The following is a 20,799-nucleotide window of genomic DNA, read 5'->3' on the forward strand; positions in this document are numbered from 1 at the left end:
TTCTTTGTTGTTTTTGGTCTCTGTAGGTACCTACTGGCGCCTTTGGGGGCCTGCCAACTGACAACAGAGGTCTTGTTGTTCTTTTATGGTAAGTACAAAAAACTTTACGCGTCACCCAATATTAGCAAGCAAGTCACGGGGCAAACTTAGTCATATCAAAGATAATTAAGAAGACATAGAGTGCTCACTCCATACATCGGTTTTGTCAAAAGCCTATTTTTTCGTAGTCTCATCTAGCGTCCAGTAGCGGAACTATCAGTATTGCTTTAGCATTTTAACATTATTAAACCTGAGCGACTCGTTTTGATACACAGGGTGAAATTACCATACATACTCTGAGGGGTGGATATGTACATAGAGTAACTTATACTAGAGCGGTACTGTCATAGTAAATTTTGTAACCCCAGTAAATTCACTGCCATCTGTCGACACACTTTAAAACTAAAAATGAAGATTTATAAAAATACGATAGAATGTATTTAAATATAGATAAATGATTTTTTTTATTTGCATTAATTATTTTTATGATTTTGACCCATATTCTTTCACTGATATGCGTTAAAATTGTTAAATAACAAAAGAAACCGTCAACGCCATCTATACGACTGTATGCCAAAACTAGTAGCGCCCTCTGAACGAGACTCAAATTTTCTTGATTTTCGTTTTTTCCTTAGACTGTATCCATCTATTACGGAGTTATATCTATCTTTGATATGTAGGTAATAAGTTGTCTTTTCTAGGTCGTCTCTAGGTCCGTGTCGGAGTTTTTGAGGTATTTTTACGACGGATATCCATCAAATAAATAAATAAAGTTGAGCGCTATTGAATGTCTTTCTGGCTGTAAATTATTAATTAACATGAGAAAAATTAAAAACTGAATTTCACTCCATACAAAGCTCCACTCCGTCACATTTTTTGGGGACAAAAAACGAGACAACGAAAATAGTTTTGACCCAAATATGAAGAACAATACAATACAAATATGTACTTTTTATTGCACACCTCATATAGAAAACAACAATGAACAATTAGATTGTGACAGATACTTTTGATCGCGAACTGTACAGACATATCTCTATTTATAAAATTATTCCAGGGTGCCAGATATTTTATCCCCCATTATTGATGCTGACTGTACAGACTGTATATATCGGAGCGGCCGAGGTGCTCAAAAATATCTGAACACGCAATCTCCTTGACAATAGAGGCGTGTTCAGATTTTTGTGAGCGCCTCGGCCGCTCCGATATATCTGATGGCGACTGTACTATTCGACTTACTTAACTATACTAGGAAGCCGACAGTAGTAATAACTACGTATGACGCCGCCCGACTACCCCCAATAAGGACCATATGAGTAACAATGGTCACGACCGTAGCATATCAATGACCTCTAACATAAAGGAGTAAGGTCGAAAATGGCGTTGAAGGGGAACTATGACGTATGATCGCCATAATATTAAAATATTATCATACAATATCGTCGGCGTCGTAATGGTTGGATAGTGATGTTCCTTTCATCTTAAATATATTTGATCAATCGTTTAGGCGAGTTAGAAGTGCGAAAATATTAATCACCTGTTGAAGATTACTTAGATTAATGTATGATTTTTTTTAGGATAGACAGAGAATAACAAATTTTAATATTTGAGGATGGTAAATAAGATTCCAGTAAAAGTAAAATAAAATTGGTCGGTTTATTTTATATATTACGAGAATAAAAAGAACTAAATCATTATTTTATTAGTTTTGTTTTTCTTTATCGTGGTGTAAACGAATGATTTTTTTAATGTAGTGGTTTATAGGTAGGTTTTTTTTGACATGTGAATTATGAATGTACCTACATATTATTACATAAAGGTTTTCTTTTAAAATGAAGATTGATTTTATTAAATATTATAGAACTTAATCATAATATGTGGCAAGTGTTCACTCAATAATAAATAATTACGAAATTAATTAATCATATTAAATATAATACGAGCATGTGTATCAATACAAAATTTAATGTGCATGTGAATTATACTTCGTCATATAAGTAAATTTACTTGTAGTAGTGACTATAACTTTAACCAAAATAATGTCACCAATTATCGACAACCCAACTAATAACCAACAAACAGTCATCCGATATTGTATTAATTTAACACTCCATCGCTCCCGGGTTCGATCCCTGGGGCTATGGCCAAAGTTTGCCCCCCAGCAAAGTTAGGAGGATAACCATTCCCTCCCATTATGAGATCTTTGCCCCCCATATCTTACGATATAAGTGAGCCGTTAGTTTTGTAGACAATTACACAATGGATACTGATTGGCCGAACGGAAAACGTGTGGATATTCTTTTCCTATTGGGAAAATCTATTAGGAAGACATTTTCCTGCAAGCTCGTGGAAAAATAAATAACTACTACACTAGCACAATGTAGGTAGATGTTTTTCTCGAGTGAACATAAAAAAAAGTTACAAACAGAGTAACGATGCCTTTGAAATACTGTAAAGCAATAATAAAAATATCAATTTCACATTAAGACCATTGAAACCAGTATATTTTATCCTTTCCAAAAACCTTTTAAATTGGTTATGCAAATACAATACAAATACTCTTTATTGCACACCTCAATAAACAACAGGCGGTTTTATCGCTTATCGTTATACTCGTATTAATTAATATTTTTGATATTTTTTTACTAACGATAAAAGAAAATAATGACTTATTTATTTGCAAACTAAAACCTTTCCCATCACTAAAAACGCCTAAGTGCACTAGAGTCAGTCCGAAAAAGATCGCGCTTGCGTAACCACGAAACGCAACGGTTATAAATTTTAAATTCAAATATAGAACGATGGAATTCTACTAGACGCCATTATTGACAGATAATGTGTTTACATGTGATCAAACGTTAATTGCGAAAGACATTTAGAACAGGCTATTAATCTAAATAGCTCGATTTTAAATGGTTAGGTTTTAAGACAGGTGATTATAAGTGATATTAAGACATCGACACGATTGTCATACTTATATTATTTTAGCAATTTATAACAAAAAAAAATCTTAGTTAAAATATAAACTTGTGTTCCTAAAAAAATCGGAACGTTTAATTTTGAGGTTAAATCAGTTAGCGCTAAAGAAATCTCACGATTGTCAACTGTTAACATTAACTCGCTAACTTCAAGTAACTGGACAGTGAACAGTCTAAAAAAACCAACAGTGATCTATTTATGAATCAAAACTTTTATCAAAAATGTGTGTTATATTCGCGAAAATTGCCATCACACTGTGAAGCAAACTACTAAACTGGACGTGACCACAACAACTAGTTTTTTTTAATAATTTACAAAAACAACGCAAGAAAACAAATTTCGTCTAATCAGTCAAACGACCTGACAAGAGCGTAAACGCAAAGAAGCAGAGTTGTCTAAGCAGTTGATGTCTTTAACTTAAAGTTTCAAAAGTCATGGGTTGCAAGCTGGCGAAACTCGCGGCTTCAGAGCTGAACCATGACCCGTTCGACCGGCCAGCGCCTCCGTCGGACCCCAGATGTCCCCTGACCACAAAACAGCAGTATTGCATGCTGGCATCTTGGAAGGGGATATACAGACAGATCGAGAAGACAGGCATCATATTGTTTGTCAAGTAAGTTTACAATATGTATGAAGTCATCAAAATCACTTGCCCTTATTTATCCCATTCACTTAGATGTCGTTGTCGTCCATACCTCTCTAAAAACCGTCCCGCCCGTCACCTCATCATTCACTTGCGTTCGTTTCATATCATCTCTCATACAGCGTTGCACTAAAGGCCCCTCTCGCGTTATAGTTATTAAATTTTTTTGGCGACAGAACCCTTTTGGAAAGCAAAATATTTGACGGAGCCCCAAATAAATAAATAAACTTATGACAAATTAACTGTGGACCAGAGATATAGGAGAGCTGATTGCTGATTTGTTTTCGCTTTTTCTCGGAGCCCTAGGGGTCCGCGGAGCACACTGAGAATGGCTGACATTAGACATAAATATAAATTAAACAGTTTTAGGAGATTTTTATCGTGACAATTTATTGTGACGAGTCTACATGGGGCTTGCAAAGTAATTATTAACTGTACTGAAAATGTGGTGGATTAAAAACGATTTTCAGTTCACTAGGTCGGAAAAGCTTGTTTTATCATTTAACTACTTATCTGCTGGAGTGGTAAACAAAATTAAATTCAACGCTCATTTCGAAAATGCTTTTCCGCTCTACTCTAGCGATCTGCTTAAAATTACTTTTTAAACATAATTACGATGTTGATAAATCGTAATGGATATAACACCACTTTATTTCAGTTAAGTGTAACACAGTAGAGTTATAAACAAAAATATATTAAGGGAATTATTGGGTACTTTTAATATAAAACAACTAAAACTAAAATTACTAAACTAAAAAACCGGCCAAGTGCGAGTTCCGAAGACGAAGGGCTTTTGCTGTTTTTTTCCGTACCATTACGGAAAAAAACAGCAAAAAAAATCACGTTTGTGCCCAAAGCCCCATTTGAATATTTATATTATTCTGTTTTTAGTATTTGTTGTTATAGCGGCAACAGAAATACATCATCTGTGAAAATTTCAACTGTCTAGCTATCACGGTTCATGAGATACAGCCTGGTGACAGACGGACAGACGGACAGCGGAGTCTTAGTAATAGGGTCCCGTTTTTACCCTTTGGGTACGGAACCCTAAAAATAAAAATCCCTAAAACCTACCTTCTAAGCAGAACTATTCGGTATTCGGCCTTTTCGGCCACTTTGCCGAATATTCGATATTCGGCCGAATGTTGCCTACTATTCGGCCTAATACCGCAGATATTCGTGCACCTAAAAGAAAAATTACACAATAAAAATAACCAAACGCCGAAAGCTATACGTACATAATTATATGATCGTACCTATAATAAAGGACGAATGAAGTAAGCAAGTTTTCAGCGTTAAACAAAGAAACATTTAGTACTGTTTTCAAGCCAGTTAATTTGAGGCATTTTCTATGAAAAGGGACCTTATTGTCGATGGCGCTTACGCCGCACAGCGTCGCGCGGCATTGTATTTATATCGGAGCATCGTTAATAATCCATCGACAATAAGGCCCCTTTTTATAGAAAATATCACATTTTATCCCCAGAAATTCGTCCTTAGATCACCGTAGACAGATTAACCAATCCAATTTATATCAAATACAGTGTTTGCCAAACAAGAGCAATTGAACATAAACAACGGCGTGGGCGGGCGTGGGTGAGAGAGCTATTTCATTACATTTACACCGAAAATGCCGAAAAAGCCTTCTGAGGGGAGGCGAGTTCAATTATTCATTATTAAATCTTACTAACAAAATCTCCAACGAAACCCATGCATTTGAAATATATTAAACGAGTCTAATTTTTTAAGTCGAAAAACTGTCTGCTGAGTCTGCATTGGTTAGCGAACACGGACACAAACGGTTCTACTCGTAGATAAAGCTCATCATCATCATCATATCAGCCTTCTGTCGCCCACTGCTGAGCATAGGCCTCTCCTCGCGTACGCCACTTATCCCGGTCCTGAGCCAATCTCATCCAGAAGTGACCCGCAGTCTTCCGAATATCGTCCACCCAACGAGCCAACGGACGCCAGGCACTCCTTTCGTCTGAAAGCGGCCACCATTCCGTTAACATTTTGGCCCACCTGCCATCTGTCTGGCAACATGTCCCGCCCAGCTCCATTTAAGTTTGTTTGTAGATAAAGCTGCTCGTTATGAAGAGAAACATGTCACGTGATTTTCGACTAAAGGTGACTGTCCATTTGTGACTGCCTCTGCACTGCAGTTGCGACGTTACGCGGTGCCGCACTACTGTAGCAGCACGACTGCGGCTGTTGCGGCGTGCAGTCGCGTGACCTTAAAGACCTAAACGTGTGACCCGGGCTATTTTAATTAATTCTATTTTGACAGCTTAAGACACTTAATTCTGGTTTTATTAATCCTATAACGTTAAACTTTTTATATTTAGTAAAATAAGTTAAAGTAACAAGTAAATGGTGAAATATAAAAAAGCGTCATACATAATCAAGTTTTTCTATGAAAAGCGGACAACAAAATCTCAGTACTTCGGTACATAAACCACTGATTTAAGCCCATCATCAAGTCCGGACAGGAAAGTCGTAATTCATAGACAAATGAAAGAACATTTAAACAGAAAGTAGATACAACTAAAGGAAGTGGAAGAGCAAACAGGAAGGAAGTACCTATATAATGTATAATACGTATGTAATCTAGCGAGACGGTGTCTGCAGTTTCTTTGTTATTCTATATTTTTGCAACTACCGACTACTTTTCCTTAATTTTTTTATGACGAAGGCAGACATTCTGCCGGACTTGACTCGATTATTTAGCCTAGATATATTTTGTAAGTGTATGTCATTGGCCGAAAATATCGATAGTTGAGTTTATCGATATATTAGGAACTCTTTCTACCTGTCAATTAATTTTGCCTCCAGTAATCCGATCTCTGCTTATTGTTATTATAATAATATAATAATAATAAAGCCTCTTTATTTCCCATATAACTTATAGCTACATACATGGTACATAATTTAAATTTAATCTTATTTTTACTTAATTTATAGGTACCTCTATTAGCCTACAGGCGTCCAGATTCTCCCACCTCGTTCTGTCCTATGCTACTGTTAAGGATGACTCACGTTAGACCGGGCCGTGTCCGGGCCGTAGCTTCCGGCGCTTACTTTTCTATGACATGACAGGTGATCACGTGATGCTTTCCATAGAAAACGAAGCGCCGGAAGCTCCGGCCCGGACACGGCCCGGTCTAACGTGAGTCATCCTTTAGCCAGTTTTTCCCGGATACTGTAGGTAGGCTTTTTAATATCATACACCCATCTTTGTCGTGGATGTCCAATTTCTCTTTTTCCAACCGGACCGGCCCATTTGGTAGCGGCAAGGGTCTAGCGCTGGTCGGTGCATCTTGCTACGTGCCCGGCCCACGCCATTACAGTTTTATTTATGGCATGGAACATGGTGTAATGCATCTGTCAGTTTTGTCTTTTTCCTAGTTGTTAGACTTTTTTATTTTGTGTATTTTTCTTAGGTTTAGCAGGTTCTTTAGGTTTTCCTTCGTTCCATAACTCGTTGACAACATGATTATTTTGTTTTTAATGTTTTTAGGGTTCCGTACCCAAAGGGTAAAAACGGGACCCTATTACTAAGACTCCGCTGTCAGTCTGGCCGTCTGTCCGTCTGTCTGTCACCATAGGCTGTATCTCATGAACCGTGATAGTTAGGCAGTTGACATTTTCACAGATGATGTAAACAAATATTAAAAAGTACGGAACCCTCGATGCGCGAGTCCGACTCGCACTTGGCCGGTTTTTTGTATAGGCCCAAGTCTGGTCTGCTTATATTTAGTCAACATCAATCGACGCTGCGTCACTCAAGCAAGGCCTTCTGCATTCAAGGCACACATAACATTTAACAACCATGATATAACATAACAAACTAACATGATTGCTAAACTTGGTGAATAGCAAGAAATACCGCTCGGAGACCAGAAACGTCTCGAGCTACATCGAGCATAATTACGTTAGTTGCTCGTGAAGTTCAGTATAGAATATAGATGCATGCTCAAATTAGTTTCGTTACAGTTAAGGCAGCTGAACCCCTGGTATATATTTGTGCTATTTTCAACCAAAAAGGTACTTATTGTCGCTTGTCAGTAAGGCGCTATTTCCATATAGCTTCAATTAGAAATCAACCTTATGGACAAGCGACAATGTGGTACCTTTTGGTTGAAAACGTCACATTTCATTCGATAGCGTGAGATACTATTGAGCGCACTAACAATTTGCCTTCGGCAATTTACAGACGTGAAAACGTTTATAAATTGACGACGCCGTTTGTAAACGGCGGATTCTTACAATTTGCCTGCGACGTATACATATACAGTGTCGAAAGAATGAATGGGCCCTGGAGGAAAAGTACCTCAAAACCTTAAGTTAGCTCATTTTGCTTAAAGGAAACATTCTTTTATTTTGGAAAATAAACAAAACTGCATTCAAAGATTTTTCATTTTTTTCAAATTTGGTTGTCTAGAAATATTCTTGAATACTAAATATTCGATTTTATGGATATTTTGTACGACAGACGAGTGTAAGGCCTAATGTTTCTTGGCGAAATAATAATAGAATAAAATAGCGTGTTTATTTTTTTTTTAATTTTTAATCGGTTCGATTCCCGGGTGAAACAAGCAAATTTCAAAAAATCTTTGACTGCAGTTTTGTTTCTTTTTAAAAATAAAATAATGTTTCCTTTAAGCAAAATGAGCTAACTTAAGGTTTTGAGGTACTTTTCCTCCAGGGCCCATTCATTGTTTCCACACTGTATATCATGGTCTAATTCGTCTAGTTCTAGTACCCACAACACAAGCCTTATTGAGTTTACTGTAAGACTAGATTGATCTGTGTAAAATTGTCCTATAATATTTATTTATTTACATTCATCACGGGTCACTCACGTAATTTTGAAGAAATGTAATATTAAATGTAAAACCCCGGGCTCCTTTAGTGTGCAAGCGGAAAATATACGGACATAGCAACTGTTACATTTTATTTAGGGCAAATCAAACCCAAGGGGAAATTTTTAAGAGGAAATGGGACGGCCGTTTCTCCTTATAAGCGTAGTCCCCATTTTCCTCTCTGTATATTGACATGATGGTAAAAAAAAATCTCACAAGATTTCAGATCTGTTTTTTGCTCCTAATTATTACAATAATCACAAAATCTAAAACGTAGAGGCATAGTTATGGTAAGTAAACCCCGGGCTCCTTTAGTGTGCAAGCGGAAAATATCCGGACATAGCAACTGTTACATTTTATTTAGGGCAAATCAAACCCAAGGGGAAATTTTTAAGAGGAAATGGGACGGCCGTTTCTCCTTATAAGCGTAGTCCCCATTTTCCTCTCTGTATATTGACATGATGGTAAAAAAAAATCTCACAAGATTTCAGATCTGTTTTTTGCTCCTAATTTTTGCAATAATCACAAAATCTAAAACGTAGAGGCATAGTTATGGTAAGTACACATGAAATTATGTTAAAATATTTTCCATAATGTCTATATCCAGAGAGGAAAATGGGGACTTCGTTTGTATGGAGAAGCGGCCGTTCCCTTTCCTCTTAAAGATTTTTCCCCTTGGGTTTGATTCAAAAATCGAAAAAAAATCAAACGTAGGGGCATAGCTGTGGTTGATATACAACAAACTGTCAACATATTTTCAATAATGTTAATACGCAAAGAGGAAAGTTAGTTTACGTACGTTTGTATGAAAAGGCGATTTCGCGCGGGTCTTCCACTTTCGTCTTAATAGCACTTTATCATCTGACCAACAACTGACAAGATTACAAATACATTAGTGACCCATATTCACCAGACAGTTGGATCAATATAATTGCAAGAAGGCCTTGACTGCTATTAAAATAAGAGCATATTTCGTACGTGGCAGATATAATATTCTGTTTTCTTTGGAGCGCCGTATGAAAATATGACGATTTGGCAAGCAATTGAAGGAATTATATCAGTCAAGAACCTAGATTACTGTCTATTAATTTTAAGTCTTTAGAATCTAGCCAAATAATAATAACATAGGTTCTTATGTAATTATTTCGATTTTAAATGCTTCTAAAACTTATAATAACTAAAAAATATCTGGGAGACCGAGCTTTGCTCGGATAACATATAAAAACTCAAAAATGCGCGCTTTCCCAGAGATAAGACCTAGCTAGATCAATTATTCGCCACGGAAAACCGCCATATAGCAAATTTCATCGAAAGATTCGAAGAAAATCAAACGAAGGGGCATATCTGTGGTTGATATTGATCAAATTGTGTCAAAATATTTTCAATAATGTTAATATCTAAAGAGGAAAATGAGTACTATGTTTGTATGAAAAGACGATTTCGCGTCCACTTTTCTCCTAAAATGAAAACTAAAATTATACCACACTAACCATATATTATCGAAAACTACACTTTCGATAACGAAATTCATTCGTATTTGCTTTCGATTGAAGATTCAATAGGGCCGCCAATAACCAATATTGACGGCCAATATCACCAATATTGACAGTCGGCTGTTTGTGGCCGTTCATTATAACGTGACAGTTCAAATTGGATTTTTATTTGACCAACTTCAATTCAATCTTTAGGTAGTATGGCTCCATCGATACTGTCGATGATTTCGCCAACGTCAAAGTGGGATCCACGTGGGATCGAATTAATATTTCTTGTTCTTGATTAAAACTTCAGCTACTGTACGGTAAACAATCCTTCACTCCGGGGCAAAGACTGCTGCTATATAAATCGCAAGTCAGACCCCATATGGAGTACTGCTGTCACCTTTGGACAGGAGCACCTGGATGCCAGCTTGGACCCTTCGACTTTGTCGAACGAGTGTCGACGATCCCAAACTTACAAGCGGTATTGAACCTTCAAGTCTAAGGAGAGACTTTGCCTCCTTATGTGTGTTCTACCGCCTGTACAATGGGCTGTGCTCTGAAGAATTGTTTGACATGATGCCAACGGCCGCTTTCTATCACCGCACCGCTCGCCATCGGCAGGGCGTTCATCCTCACACCCTAGCACCTAAATGGTCGCGTACTGTGCGGTTTAAGAGGAATTTCCTCCCGCGTACGCTTCGGCTGTGGAATGAGCTCCCTGCCGAGGTTTTCCCGAGGGGCTACAGTACCACGCCTACACGCCAAGGCTACAGGCCACGTTGTTCGGTGGTTGTTGTAGTTGTCTCGTAAAACCGATAGCTGGATTTTACGAGAAGCACGTGGACTACCGGCCGTTGACTCCAAAATGGTGGTTAAACACGCTTTGAGATTAATTCTCCATTCACTGCACACTAGATTACTGTATAATAAAGCTATCGATATTACACTTTAAACAATATTAATGAGCAAAAAACAAAGGAATTAATCACAAGGCTACTATCAAGATGGCGTTCGAACCGGAAGTCCGTTTGACCAACTACAATAAGATGTCACACCGATACGATCCTGATCTGTCAGTGTCAAAAGTGACGTTTTTAGTTGAAGAAATCTCACTTTTGACACTGACAACAATATCGTATCGGAGTCACATCTTATAAGCATTGTTCGAATTGGGCCGTAGGGCTAAGGGAATGATAATTTCAGTTTCAGCACAGAATAAAATAATACTACTTGGTATTGGTACAGAAGGTTCACTCTCTAACAAAACGCGTCTGTTATGACATATATGACCGCTAGGTGGCCGTAAGCGCGAGCAGGCGTCCGTTCCGTAGCGGTGCGCGGCAACTACTATGGCTAGACACCAAAATTGGTGTGGGCCGCATGTAGCGACGCGACGAAATCGCGGAGTGAGCCACGCCTGACGGTACTGAAATTAAATCCCTTAACCGTACCCACTGCTAAAAGGTAATTTTTTTCATAGCCCTTGAATATAAATTATGACTGCCAAAAATGCCTTATTCACACCAATTTAAATACGCTTCCACAATTCGGATCCGTCAACAGTTAACTTATCTCTTTAAAACACTCGGTAACAGGGTGACCAGGCGTCGAGGCTTTTCTGGCGTGTCGGGATTTTACACAACTGCCCAAAAAAGGAGTTGCGTTTCAGTGTTCATGTTTGTATGTGAGTTTTTTTATTCCACCATAACTTCTGAATGCCTTAACCGATTTAGATGTAATAGCTTTGGAAGTCGATTAAGAGGGAAGAATACCACGTACTCGTCCATACAAAAAAAACAACTATTGTCAGCTATCCCTTTCTCGCACAAACATATTTAATAACTATGCAGCATACACTATAAAACTCCCGTGAGACTGAAACATATTAAAATTATTGTAAACGGGTCACTTGCGTATTAGTTCGCTTTGGCCCGCAATACACGGTGCGCCCTCGACCAGTGAAGGCGTGTCGTTGCTCCGTGAAGAGGATTCTCGTAAATTGGATCGAAACATGTCGAGCTATTCGACTTAATAATACGCGAGTCACCCGTTTATAATAATTTTAATATGCAATATAGGTATACACGACTGCAAGTTTCAAGGTTTTTTTTAGCTTAATATCGTGCGCTTAAGTCACATTCACTTATTCAGTCATCCAATACTGTTCTTGCGATTAGTACCTAATCTTGTGTACCTGTGTGTGTAATCATTCACCTCAACTCTTCTGCCGATACCTTTAACACTGAATAAGTAATAGTATTATCATACAGAAAGGCCACGCACCGCCCCGCTCCGACTCGAATTACCTCGCCCCGCGACAGCAGATTGACGGCCGTTTGCCGGCCGCCCAGTACTATTTTTAAGCAGCTTACACTATGACGCATGACGCGTGTACAGACGTGCCGTTTACACATAGAAACGCAAGTGATTTTTGATGTATAGCGTGTCCGCCCTGTGCCTTTACTATAATGATATTGGTACCTGGTTACCCTTCTTGCCAGGCCGTTTCGGTGCAAATTGAATTGCCTGCGATTCATTATTTACGTGCCAGTTCAGTTCATTGGCCCGATTCGAAATGGATAACGACGACATTAAACAAACTCATATCTTAACAATTCATTTATTACGAAAAGCAACTCTAACTCAAACTGATAGAGTTGAAATTGTAAGAAAAAAATTGTGTTTGATAAGATCCGATGGGCGTTAATCAAAGATAATATCGATTTAATGGGAAAAAAGGGTAACTGATAAACTTGAACATTGAAAATGTTACGGTGCAAAGTTGATTAATGGGCTACTAAAGTTTTTCTTGCACCAAATTAGATACTTAGGTACTTCAGTTTCAGTAATAATTTCGTTCGATGTTTCAATTTTCCACAAACACATTTTGTTCACCTTTTTAAAGATTTATTTATTTAGGAGGTAGTTACCCTCATATGGGACAAAAATTTTCTCATAGTTCTCATCCTTTTTATCATTACTGTCCCAATAGGATAAACGCATGCAGTTTTCAAAACTAATACTCGTAGGTAATCTTTAATTGAAAAAATCCGACTTCCGAGAAGAGTTTAACATTCCATTAAAATAGGCTTGTTTAATGCGTTTTTAAGGGTTCCGTACCCAAAGGGTAAAAACGGGACCCTATTGCTAAGACTCCGCTGTCCGTCTGTCCGTCTGTCTGTCTGTCTGTCACCAGGCTGTATCTCATAAACCGTGATAGCTAGACAGTTGAAATTTTCACAGATGATGTATTTCTGTTGCCGCTACAACAACAAATACTAAAAAGTACGGAACCCTCGGTGGGCGAGTCCGACTCGCACTTGTCCGGTTTTTTGTTACTTACTGTGTTGTACTAAACTAACCAAACAATGGACCTAGTGTCTGCCATAAAAGTTTTTTTTAATTATTTACCATAGTCCATCTCATAATATACAATTACAATTAGCCCAAGACCTTAAATACTTATCGCGGAGAAGTTCCATTGGTCTTCATGAGCAGTTCCATTTCACCAAATAGCACTGTTTTGTGTTTTAAGATTAAAATCGCTATAAATAATATGCTCTTGAGATTTGAGTTGTCTCATCCGAACTCGACCCTGACAAAAAATAAACCGAAATGAGAACCTCCTTTTCCAATTTTGAAGTCGGTTATATAAATATTAAATTAATCTACCTGTATTTTATATTAAAGGAAAAAATGGAAAAAGTTACACTTCCGGCAGGATTTGAACCCGCAACCTCCGCAATCCGTGCGTTGCTCTTAACCAATTGAGCTAAGGAAGCCTACCAAGAACCTTGCAAATCTTTCCATTCCTTCCCTTATGTATACACGCCTTATGTAAAATTTGGAGTATCGCTCGCAGACGTATCTGCATATTAAAAAAAATTGAATCTACCTGTATTCTGGAAAACCGTCGTTTTCTGTAATTAATCCCTCAAAACCCCACAAAGGCCTCAAGGCCTCAAACCTTATCACAGCGCTATAAGATCTACAATCAGTGACAAATCGTTTACCAGTAAAAAGTCCGATTTTCCACATTAGCAATAGCAGTAGGTATAACGTACGAACGTACGATCATACCCTCGTCAGGGCTAATGGTGCGACGCGGCCTGCCGGCTTAGCTTCATTGTCCCGAACTTATGCACGGGAAAAATAACCTATATTTTGCTCAGTTTTGATCGCAAATGTGTTTAACAAGCAACCCTTAAAAATCGGGTTTTTTCCTTACAAAACATGCTCATTCAAAATCGGTTTTAAATGTATATGTCAAACTGGTATGTTATGTGGATGTCAAACTATTATGCATATCCAAATTAAAACCTGGTTATTGAATGATAGACATATACAATCACAATTTAGGCTCATAAACACATCATCATATCATTTAACATAAAGAACTGATTAATTGCAAATTAGACCTTAGAAAAACTGCTTAGAATCATCAATTTAAATAACTTTATTTTTGTAGTTACTTCCTTACGCTTTTACACGTGCAAATTCATACTTGCTTAACGTTGTATCTCACAAAAGTTTACAGTCTAAAAGCGACCATAGCGCTGTGAAATACGGTTCATATCTGATTGCGACATAAAAGCTAGATATTTTTTTTAAAATGTAAGAACAGAATGGTAACACGGGCTCTGATTGAAATGCAAGGCGCATACTGTTGTCAGTATTGTCACCGTCGTCGTCCGCACGTTAAGAGGAAAGGGGACGACCCGGTTCTCCATTCAAATATTTCAACCGTAGTCCCAGTTTTCCTCTTTGGATAAATATCCATATTAGACGCAATAACCCCATAGTTGTTTTTATCCTGGTTGACCTTAGCCATTTCGCTTGTATTTAGTATAAATTATAATAGTTCGAGCGAGATGCGCTGCGACCTGCGATTTTTTCCGTTAGAGCCGGACCACGACAAGTCCGCAACGATTTTGATAGCACACGCAGTGCGTGTTATTTTAAACGTCAAACTTCACTATCAAAATCGTTGCAAACTTTTCTTGGTTCCAAATGATGTAATTTAGTTATCGTGCATTTCGATCGTCCGTACATGTGACGCACGATAACTAAATGACATCATTCAGATATCATTCTGATGTCAGTGTACGTTCGAATTGGCCTCTTAGTTTTCATTTGCGCATGCTTTTCACTCGTACATGTCCGCGTACATGTATTGGCGTGAGCGAGACGCACGGGCGAATGATAACAAAATTACATTATTTAGATATCATTTTGATGCCAAAATGTAAGTTCGAATTGGCCTCTCTGTAACAAACTCATTGAAATCACATCCCAGCGCGTCCACTGTCCATCCGTTCATGTGTCTGGTTGTCCAGGTAACTGAACGTTGCTATTATTCTCAACACGTTTGGTCCATTTATACCTGATCTACGGTTACGTGTAGTTGTTGTTGAACTTTGGGTCAAGCTATATTAGTTGATGGATTCACCGTCGGGACCAATTTTGTGAAGTAGGTGACTGGATGCTATAGAGTTCTCTGTAGCGATTTGGGGAGTCAGGTGAATATTTCTAGCCGCTAGGGGATCGCACTGGCAAGCCAAATTATGCATTCCTACTTACTTTATGACAAATGTCAAAACAAGCTATGTATGAAGTTACTGTCCGCGCGCCAATTCCGTGCATTCGGAGGTCGAGGAAGTGGGAGGGTGTGCGCCGCGCCCGTACGTACAAAATTATACTACTCTGTCATGACGCCCAACATTCCTAACATTCCTCAGCCGTGCACGGTATTCGCGCGCGGACAGTATGTAGGAAGCTATGTATGAAGTTAGTATGAATAACCTACATTAAGGACGTGGAGCGACGACCTGGTGAAGGTCGCGGGAATTCGGTGGATGCGAGCGGCACAGGATCGGTCGGAGTGGCGAGCCTTGGGGGAGGCATATGTCCAGCAGTGGACGTCTATCGGCTGACATGATGATGATGATGATGAAGGACGTCATAAATGTCATAATAATTACTATGTCGATGAGGTTAATTTTAGAAATCAGTGCCTCCTTTTTTAACTGACTATTATTAAGGATTTTTAGTTATCGTCAATTGCTACACATCTATTTTAGAATAAAGTCGAAATGTTTTTATGACCTGAATGTCCTGAGTGATATAGAAAAGAAGTCGCTTTATGCGAATAAGGGTTCAATCAGGAAAATTAGTTTTAACTTTACAATGTTCAACTAGCGTCCTAAAAAACCAAATACGTATAAGACCGAATTTAAACTGTTGTTGTGAGACATACCCTCATTAAATCATTTTACGGTTTAGCCTCACTTGTTTTAGTCACTCGCGCGACATGTTTCGGAGAGCCTAGGTCTCCTTTCTCAAGCACTAATAGTGCGAGCAGCGTTCACGACGACCGTGTATCACCGCTCCGCTCCGTGTGTACCGTGCTCGCACTATTAGTGCTTGAGAAAGGAGACCTAGGCTCTCCGAAATATGTCGCGCGAGTAACTAAAACGAGTGTCTAAACCGTAAAATGATTTATTATACGTATAAGACATTTAATCTTTTTCTTGTATATTCCAGACTCTTCGAAGAAAACAAGGATCTCCTAGCCCTCTTCACAAAATTCAGCGAGCTCCACACAGCAGAACACCAGTTCAGCTCCACAGAACTAGCTGAACACGCTACGAAGGTCATGCATACCCTGGACGAAGGCATCAAGAGTTTACGAGACGTGGATGGGTTCCTGGCGTATGTGCAACATGTGGGGGCCACGCATCATCAGATAGATGGGTTCGAAGCCAGCAATTTCTGGGTACGATATTGTCAGTTTGTGCCAGTTGCAGCCGAGGCTGCGGGACCTTGCTTGCTTGCTTGTGGCTGTGGAGGCCAAGGAATTTGTTAAGAATTTGGGTTGGCGGCTGAGGGTCCCGTCGGACATCCTAGCGCTCATCATTTAGCCCAGCGAGCATGAAACATACACGGAAAAATAGTTATTTTCGATACAAGTGCGGAAAAGAGGAAATTCGAAACGAGTGGCGATAAATTAAAACACGACCGCAGGGAGTGTTTTAAATCGACACGAGTTGCGAATTACCTATTCGCACGTGTATCGAACAACGTTTTACAGTACATATGGCCCTTTAAACTTTCGACATATGCACAAAAAGTGCACTTTCCGCACTAGTGCGACAAAGTAGCACCATATGTACTGTAAAATATTTTTTACAATACTACCAGAATGTATAGTAAATAGGAATTTGTTCTTGTAACAAATTTTGCGTTCTACTAATTTTTTTTTCTGTTTAGCCAACCATTTGTTTTGAAGCGATTACAATTCGTTTGTAACGGGCAATAGTATATAGTGTGTAGTAGTAGTGTATAGTTGAGTTTACTATCTGTAGAGTTGTCACATATACTACGATAAAAATTGTAGGGTCTACCGAATTCTCGTTACAACAACCAGATTTTTTTTTCGGTGTATAACTTCCGGACACAGAGTAACAGTAATAACATCTATGAATACATAAATAATAATGTTCCATCTCTGACCCATCCGCTTACCATGAAAATCCCAATCAGGGTGCTTAGCCAACCTGTCAATTGTTAACGCTCCGTAGCGTAGCGTAGTCATCTCTCTCTATCACTCTTCCATATTAGTGCGACAGTGATAGTTGCGTTTCGTTCGCTACGGAGCGTTAACGATTGGCACGTTGGCTACGTACCCTGTGCGGACACGAGCTAATTATGTTCGGCCTTTTTGTCCCTTGGGTAACAGCACTCCTAGATTGACCATCGATGAACCTTATGTGCCAGTAATAAGGTTCATAAAACGGCAGTCAACAATGAGGACGGCTCCCGGTTCACTGCAAGTTAAAATTACTTTTATAACAATGCGATTATGAACACGCAATCAAACGTCACCTTGTAGACTAGTGAAATTACTTAGGACACATTATTGTGATGATTGAAAAGCTATCTAAACTAGATTAAATTTGAAACCTAATCTAACTAACCTAACTAACCCATCAGCCTATTCATATCATGGTCTCCAATTCCTTATAGTTGATATAGATCTGAAGGCTAGTTTTTTCATGGGAGAATATAGGACTAACAACAAAATGTTTTGTGAATAAGGTGACAATAGTACTTAAGTGTAAAGATGCAGTGGCTGGAACGAACAGACGAACGAAGGCGACTAACTCAATCACTTTGATGTCGCCATTCTGACTGGTGCATAGTGAAGATATAAAAGTAGACGTAATACGATACATCTTTAAAGTGATAGACTAGCTCCTAGCTAAAACTCATAATATAAAATACCTATTAATGAGGCCATTCTTCACATTTTTACTAGCCCCTACATTCTGTCAAATTGTATTAAATGTTTGAAGGTTTTGATGGAGTTAGGGCTAACATAAAATTTGAAAATGATTCGTTTTTATAGATCGCTACATAGAATTGACAAAAGCAATCTTTGTTAAGTCCCATTTAGACGGTTGAAGAACTTGCATGCAATATTCGATACATTACCAAAGGGCGGAAACGCTATACATCAAAAATCACTTGCGTTTCTATGTGTGAACGGCACGTCTGTACACGCGTCATGCGTCATAGTGTGAGTAAGTTGCTTACAAATAGTGCTGAGCGGCCGGCGAACGGCCGTCACTCTGGTGTCGCGGGGTAATTCGAGTCGGGGCGAGGAGTACTTATTCTGTGACATTACTAACTAAAGAGTACAATGAATTCAGTCGATCGACCAAATGCCGCATTATAACGAAAATTGCTTGCAAGTTTTTGAACCGTCTAAATGTGGCTTTATAGTTCTTGTTGATTTGATGTTACATGTTGTCGCCACAGTTATAACAGAGACATATCAGGGGTTTAAACATATTAATAAGATCACTTTTTTTTATTTGTCCCTCAAACTCAAACTCAAATGATTTATTTGTAAACATAGGTTTGGTATACACATACCAATTAAAATACATTGTTTCATGCAAATACTTAACTAAAGAATGAAAATCTTATATTAATGCTGCATGGAAACAGTCTTGATATTTTCCCAAGGAATTTAAAACGTTCTCTGCCGAGTATTATCTTAAAAGTGCTATGGTATACCATAGAAGTTAATAGTATGGATCATAATAACTACATAAGTGTGACATGTATTTTAATTCGCAACCTTTGAGTCCTCACAGTTATATACACAACATCACTATACACAACATCATATCATAATAAAAATAGGCGTTTCTTCATTAATTTCAAAATTTCTATAGATACCTACTTTATCATAATCAAAAATATCTCACTAAAGAATGACTAACTGACTAAAGTGTTGACTTACTTTTCTGTATAGGCTTCAAGCACAGCTACCCAAAGGCCACCGTCTGAAAGGCTAATTTACCCCGTTCGATTTCTTACCTTTGTGCCCTGAGAAAAAATATAATGATCTGAAACACCTTTGATACAGCAAAAGGAAAAATTTATTGTGGAAAAATGCAAAGAAATTCGGTTGGCAAGTTATTCAAGGTATAGGATCTACATTTACTTCATGCTCTCTAGTCTGGCAACCTCTCATTGCAAAATGTAATACTACTCTTTAGACACATTGTGTTGTACTAAATTCAATAAAACCTATAATAAATAATTTACGACAAAAGTTTTATTAAGTTGAGGCTAATTGCACAGATTATATAATACTATACTACCTAGGTGCTGTGCCCGATATTCTGCCACCCCAGAGCAATCTAGAGTGACGTGGGCGGTTGCCTCTTCTGCCTCCATACATGCCCTGTGTGAAAAAGAAATAGACAGACATAGTTAAACTCACATTTATACACGGTGGCAAAAAAAATGTGCCAGGGAGGTTTTGGGATTATACTGAGCGACTTTTACTAAGGGACCAACCCCGAAATCGCGAATAAATAATTGGCTGTTTCATACGTTTTGGCTGGTCCATTTTCTATGGGAGGGTATATTTTTTTCGCGATTTCGTGGTTGGTCCCATAGTAAAAGTTGCTCAGTATAATCCCAAAAATCGCTCTGGTAACCTGTTCACTGCACACCTGAAATGCACTTATTTTAATATTACACCTTAGTAGAGATTATTTTGTTACTCAAAATAAAATAAACATTTTCTCCTTTCAGAAAGTAGAGCAACCTTTCCTAGAAGCAGCGAAGACCACGCTCGGAGACCGCTACACGCCCAACATAGAGAATATATACAAGCTGACCATCCGGTTCATACTGGAAAACCTAGTTAAAGGCTATGAGGACGCCACCCCGGGCAGCGGTCAGAACACAAACGGGGACGGTCAGAATGTAAACGGAAACGGTCAGAATACAAACGGGATCGGTCGGAACGCTGACGCGAGTTAGGGCTAAGGGTATATAATGTCAAGGGTATATAAGTCAGGATATATAATGTGATGATAAGTTGTTTCCATTGTCAAAAATAATGTAAAACTTAAAAATTTGATACGTAGCTTATGATAGTGTTTTAGTGTATCATTTGTTTGAATGTCGTATGTAAAATGTCAGGCTGCCGATATTGCTTCTAAATCGTACAAGGCATGGAAAGTAATTTAATGTATTTGGCATTTCAAGTACCCACACTATAACGATTTATTTAGTTCTTGGATGCAATTGACCAAAAATGGTTATGAAAACGCTTTGCCAAAAGCTAGAGCACAGGGCGGACATGCTATACATCAAAAATCACTTGCGTTTCTATGTGTGAAAGGCACATCTGTACACGCGTCGTGCGTCATAGTGTGAGTAAGTTGCTTAAAAATAGTACTGAGCGGCTGGCAAACGGCCGTCAATCTGC

General features: G+C 38.4%; 1 protein-coding gene across 1 annotated transcript; it reads left to right on the forward strand.

Moving 5' to 3' along the window:
• Positions 1-3,170: 3,170 nt before the first annotated feature.
• Positions 3,171-20,352, forward strand: LOC134747780 (neuroglobin-like). Its single transcript, XM_063682422.1, has 3 exons — positions 3,171-3,631; positions 16,548-16,779; positions 20,118-20,352. The coding sequence occupies exons 1-3, from the start codon at positions 3,453-3,455 to the stop codon at positions 20,346-20,348; spliced, it is 642 nt and encodes a 213-aa protein (XP_063538492.1). The 5' UTR covers positions 3,171-3,452; the 3' UTR covers positions 20,349-20,352.
• Positions 20,353-20,799: the final 447 nt, after the last annotated feature.

This window comes from Cydia strobilella, chromosome 15 (genome assembly GCF_947568885.1).
Source record: "Cydia strobilella chromosome 15, ilCydStro3.1, whole genome shotgun sequence".
In the NCBI taxonomy this organism is placed as follows: Eukaryota; Metazoa; Arthropoda; class Insecta; order Lepidoptera; family Tortricidae; genus Cydia; species Cydia strobilella.

Coding starts and splice junctions, on each gene's coding strand:
- LOC134747780 (XM_063682422.1), top strand. CDS start 3,453: ATGGGTTGCAAGCTGGCGAAACTCGCGGCTTCAGAGCTGAACCATGAC. Junction 3,632..16,547: donor GGCATCATATTGTTTGTCAA/GTAAGTTTACAA, acceptor TGTATATTCCAG/ACTCTTCGAAGAAAACAAGG. Junction 16,780..20,117: donor TCGAAGCCAGCAATTTCTGG/GTACGATATTGT, acceptor TTCTCCTTTCAG/AAAGTAGAGCAACCTTTCCT.